Raw genomic sequence first — 5,612 nt, forward strand, 5'->3', positions numbered from 1 at the left:
GGGCCGGGCCCGCGAACTCCACCGGGTGCAGGCTCATGGCGTCCTCAGAGTTGAGCCACTGCACGAACTCCTGCATCTGCTTCTCCACCTCCTGCGGGTGGGGCGGGATGTGGTGGCCCACCAGGACCTGCGTGGTGCGGAAGCGGCCGGCCTCTACGGGGTCCACGTAGCCCAGCACCCGCCGGTGGATCTCCAGCACGTCGCCAGTGCTGACGGAGCCCACGCGGGACAGCAGCGTCGTGTTCACGTATGTCATGGCCGCGTGCATGCCGATGACCTCGTTCTGCTCCTCCAGGCTCTTCCCCGGCACGGCGTAGCGCGTCTCCAGGATGTGCCTGATCTCCGAGAGCGTGAGGGTGTTGCCCTCGATGGCCACTGTGTGGTAGATGTGGTGGTAGTACGTCTCCTCCATCACCCGGCGCAGCGCGGAGTTGCCCTTGGGGATGGACATGACCCTCTTCACTTTGCTGTCAATGATGCTGAAGAAGCGCTGGTCGATCTCCTCCACCAGCGGCAGTGTGCGGTCGCGGTTGACCAGCGCCTTCTCATGGTGGGGCGCGATGGTCAGCGCGCGGGTGTACAGGTAGTCCGCCTGGATGATGTCCTTGTCCTCCTCCGAGAAGATGCCGAACTCGTTGAGCGCGTCCACAAAGCCCGGGTCCATCTTGAGGGCGTGCAGGAAGAGCTTGTGGGCCTTCTGCCGCTTGCCCTGCCGTTTCATCTCCAGGGCCTGGTTCAGAGCTGCTTTGGCCTCCAACTTGCCTGCTAGAAAAGAGCCAGAGGCCCGGGTCAGGGAGGATGGGGGCAGGCAGAGGACGTTCAGGGGGTATATCACCTGGGCTGTCTCCCCTACAGCCTCAGGGCCCCCTCCAACCAGGCTGTACCTGCCCTTCCGTGTGCCTGTGCAGACAGGTTTGTTCTCTGCAGCCCCGTGGGGCCCTGGGCTGGTCATTGTCCACTCAGTCCCCAAGCCACTCCCTACCATGCGGGCATCAGCTGGGTGCCCTGGCCCACTCTGAGCGGTCATGTTCCTGGAAGGCCGCAGTGCCCATCAGGAGGCCCTCCCCTACAGCTGCTCCAGCTCGCAGCCACTCTAGTGACTTCTGGAGGTACGGACCCTTCTCCCTGCATCCACCCGGCCCTCCCCACTGTGAGGGGCTCCCCACTGCTGCTAGGCCCTGGGGGGCTTCCTCATCCCTGGACCTTTTGACCTAACGGTTTTCAACCAGACCCTCCATTACACCTGGCCCTTTGCTGCCCTCCCACCTTCAGTGCCAGCCACATCTACTGGCTGGCTTTTAGTTCAAGGGTGCAGCGCCCTCCTACCCTTTCCACCTGGATCACTCTCCTCTCATACCATCTTCCTCAGATCTCTGCAGGCGTCCCCTCCTTCAGGGAGCCTTCCTGGCATGCTCCCTTGGCTCCCTGTGCTCCATAGCACTACCCGAATCTTGGCCACCTATCACCTTGTCTAGCTTGGAGCTCAGGGCGACCATGTGCCCTGCACACAGGACATAGCAGGCCTGCTGAACACCTGTGGGATCAATGGTTGTTGAATGGCCAGTCTTACCTGGAGAGGCCTTGGTCTTGACCGCCAGCAGCGCCGCACCCCTGGAGGTGAGACTGAGCTCCGTGGACGGCCTGGTGCACTTGACAGCGGGCTGTGCCCGCTCCAGCTTGCTCCTGAGCAGGTAGAAGCCCTTGAGCACAGTCAGACAGTGCTCTTCCACGGTCCCCAGCGGCAGCAGCAGGGCCAGCAGGGAGCCCAGCACCATGCTCAGCAGCATCGCCCACAGGAAGCGGCCCCAGACTGAGACCCACTTTGGTTCAGTCACTGCCATCACCGAAGCCATCGACATGAGGGTCATCTGGGCCCAGGGGCAGGCCCCTTGCACACGTCCACAGGGGCCTGGGGGAGAGCGGGACCTGCAGGAGGTGAAGCAGGGGAACGACACCTTCAGGACACAGGTTTGGCTTCAGCAGAGTCTCAGACCTACCCCCTCACCCCCACGCCTCTTAACTGACGACCGGGGGTGGGGGCAAGGCGAAGATGGGTGCCACGTCCAGGGTGGTGCGACTGAAAAGGAACGCTGCTGCCGCTCGACACTTCCTAAACACTTGCTGTGTGCCAGACCCCGTGCTGAACCCTGGTGGCAGCCTCATGTAATCTCTCCTGTGGGCTTCAAGCAGAAGCCTGGCTCTGCAGCTGAGACAGGTTCAGGGAAGTGAAGGCCCTGGCCCAGAGGCACCTGGACAGCAAGTGAGGGCTTTGGGACCTGAGTGCAGAACCCATGGCTCTAGTCTCCCCACTTAGGCACAAATCTCTGTGGCCTCAGACCCGACACTGGGTGTTCTGGATACACAAGACACGTCCAGAACAACTAGGACAGTTCTGAGGCTCGTTTGAGGAGTACAGCTGTTTGGGGGCCTGATACAGTGCCACCTGGGCAACCACCTCCCCCTGCTCTGGCCCTGACATTACCCACAATACTGTTTCCCGCTTTGGCCTTCCTTTTCTGGCCTGTCCAGCAGGCATCTGGCCTAGAGTTTGGGCAGTCTTAAGAGGAACTCAGGTTCTGGGTCTGAGACCCTGACTGCCCTCTGTGACAATGAGCAGGTGCCTGGGGCTGGCAGTGGGAGCGGAGGAGTCCAGTCTGCAAGCACCATCATGCTAACAATAAGCATTTGTTAGGCAACTATGGTGTGCTGGGTACTGAGCTGAGTACCAGCTGCGCCTTATCTCCCCCCTCATCATCCCACGGAGGTAAGCTGCCCCAGGCATTAACTTTTCAGCTGAGGAAAACTAGCATACTGATTAAGTCAATACCCAGACGACCCACAGGAAGTAAACAGGCATCAGGAAGGATTCTCCAGTGCATCTGTGTCTAGAGTACCTAGGTCTTAACTCACAACCCGGGCCCAAGCACCTGCTCCTGGTACTAGACCAAGACCCAGAACTGATGACGTTTCAGGGGGGCCTGGCTTGTCGATACAGCACATCGGAAAGGCTTGGTACAAACTCTAATGGGGAGGTACAGAAGAGGTTGCGGGTCATTGCTCCGTCCAGGTGGTCGGGGCTCTCCGGCCGGGCTGCAGCTTGCCAGGGAGGAAGTGCGTTCCTGGCAGGCAAGAAATCTCAATGCTCACTAGCTAGGAAGAGGGAAACTGAGGACCTGAGAGGACACTGAACTAAGGTCATCCTGGGGACCCGCCCGTTTCGAATCCCACCCAGGGTTCACTGCCCCGCCGCTCCCTTCCCCACCCACCCCACGCACCCCACCCTCACCTCGCGCCGCTGCGGGGCCCTGTTGCCGCCTTCTCAGCGCTCGCAGTCTTGGCCGGCGGCCGGCTCCCAGGACCTCCGCCGCCGGCCCGTGGCCCCGCCCTTGGCGACTCGCCATTGGTCGGCCCGCCAGCCTCTTCGCAGCGGATTGGCTTTCTCAACTTGTCGGCGTCTCGCACTTCCGGGTCCCTGCGTCGGCCTCCGCTTTCCCGGGAAAGACGCGCCGTGGGCCACTCCCATTGGCTGACTCCTGTATCGGTCTCGTGCTCGAAAGAGCCAATAAGCAATAGGGAGGGCGGGGCCAGGGCGACCAGCGGGAGTACTGGGCGCGGGGAAAACCCCCGCCTAGGCGGTTTTGGGGCCTTCTGGGTAGCAACTGGGAAACGATGTTCCGATTGCCTTTCCCTTAGGCCCAGGGGAGGATGAAAAAGGGCCCTGGGAAGGAGGGAACCTCAGTTTCCTTAGGTGTAGAATGAGGAGGCTGATGGTTTAAACCTGTGTCTGACTTCCCAGCCCGCATTCACAGCCTGGTCTCTGCTACCAGGGCTGCCGGCTTCTCTCTCTCACCTTCTTTTCCTCCTAAGTTTTAAATTTACATATTCTTGAGAAGAGCCAGCCTGGTTCTCCTGCCGCCCGGTGTGGACAAAGAATGTTGCCTGCCATTTTAGTAAACAAAGAATGTTGCTGCCTTTCCTGTAAACAACAGACTCTGGCCATCCCAGAAGCCATCAACCGGCTGCCCAGAGGGTGTGTCCTGAGGGGAATTCAGGATGGGGAAAAATAGGATAGGGGGCCCAGACAGTTCAGATGCAATCAAAAGAATAATTTCAACGAGCCTAGATTCTTCCACCTTCTCATATAGAGGAGAGCACTAAAATCATTAACTTGAGGTGTCTGTTTTTGTGATTAACGGTCATGTTTGGATGTTCAACTGCATCTCTCCCCCACCACCCCCTCCACACGGCCCCAGCAAAAACTCATCCTAGCTCCTTCCTTACCTGTTTGGAACAGTTCTTCAGAGCTGAGAGACTGTGCATTGGGCCATATAGTCCTCAGTAATGTGCCCGAAGAAAACAGCTTTGAAGTTGTATGGTTTCTGTGTTTTGTTTTTTTTTTTTTCTTCTTCAGTTGACAGAAGTTTTCCTTGAAGCAGAGAGCTGAAACCTCCATCTTAAGTCACAAATATTGACATTAAACATACGGGATGTATCCAGAAATGCTAAGCTCTAAGTACATGAGGTTAAAAAAAAATTGTTACTACTACAGATTCTGAAGTCAGAGAGACCTGGGCTTAAATTCAGACTCTGTCACCTCCACTCTGTGTGTCCTTGGGCAAGTCTCAGTTCCCCCATTTGTAAAATGGGGGCAACAGCCTGCCTCGCTTTTGCCCTGAAGTTTGGGATTTGCAGAAGCCCTGACACCAAATCAGCTCCTCTTATCCCATGCACAGCATGACAAAATGCTGAGAAGCTGAGGTTTACAACAAACAGGATTTATTCAAAAGGCAGCCAAGTGAGGAGACAGGAGAACAAATCTCAGATCCTTCTCTCTGAAAGCCAGGGGCTCAGGGTATTTACTTGAGTTTCTCTTGGGTTTCCCTTGTGGCTCAGCTGGTAAAGAAACTGCCTGCAATGTGGGAGACCTGGGTCCAGTCTCTGGGTTGGGAAGATCCCCTGGAAAAGGGAAAGGCTACCGACTCCAGTATTCTGGCCTGGAGAATTCCATGGACTGTATAGTCCATGGGGTTGCAAACATTGAGCGACTTTTTTAACAGGAGGGAAAGGGGTAGGGCACAACTTTTGAAAGAATGACATAGCTCAAGGACACAAGATAAACCAATTAGAATCAAGTGGGACCAAGATGGCAGACAAAACTAGCCCTTGATCCTCAATCAGCAAGTGAAATGACACACCCAGAGGTGCCAAGACAGTTCCAAGGCACTGTCAAAAGACCAAGAAGTGGGCGGTGGCCCAAATCCTGGAAATCTCCACCCCTTCTCAAAAATGGGTGGAATAATCCTCCCACTCATTAGCATATGAAATTACCCAGCCTATAAAAACTAACCACGCCACATTTTGCACCGCACTCGCCCTTTGCGACGGCCCATGCTCTATCTGTGCTGGGCTCTATCAGAGTGTGCTTATCTCTATATCTGAATAAATCCACTACTTACCTATCATTTTGTCTCTCACCAAATTCTTTCTGTGATGAGACATCAAGAACCCGAGCTTCATTAGGTCCTGAAACCAGGTACCATGGGTTTTGGCTGGGTTTGAGTCCCAGCCATGTGTATTTAAGTTCCAAGCAGGGTTTTGGCTGGATTTGAGTA

At 56.3% G+C, this 5,612-nt stretch overlaps 1 protein-coding gene across 1 annotated transcript in view; it reads right to left on the reverse strand.

Annotated features, from left to right (window-relative positions):
- The window catches only part of FICD (FIC domain containing), a 5,342-nt gene extending 1,967 nt beyond the window's left edge, over positions 1–3,375 (reverse strand). Inside the window, exons 1-3 of the mRNA XM_010828686.1 lie at positions 3,287–3,375; positions 1,571–1,926; positions 3–765 (exon numbers count right to left, since the gene is read on the reverse strand). Of these exons, the coding sequence (XP_010826988.1) occupies positions 3–765; positions 1,571–1,868 (1,061 nt within the window). The 5' untranslated portion in view covers positions 1,869–1,926; positions 3,287–3,375. The remainder of the gene's footprint in view (positions 1–2; positions 766–1,570; positions 1,927–3,286) is intronic.
- Between the last annotated feature and the right edge of the window lie 2,237 nt (positions 3,376–5,612).

Source organism: Bison bison, unplaced genomic scaffold, assembly GCF_000754665.1.
Source record: "Bison bison bison isolate TAMUID 2011002044 unplaced genomic scaffold, Bison_UMD1.0 scf7180017864495, whole genome shotgun sequence".
Classification (NCBI taxonomy): domain Eukaryota; kingdom Metazoa; phylum Chordata; class Mammalia; order Artiodactyla; family Bovidae; genus Bison; species Bison bison.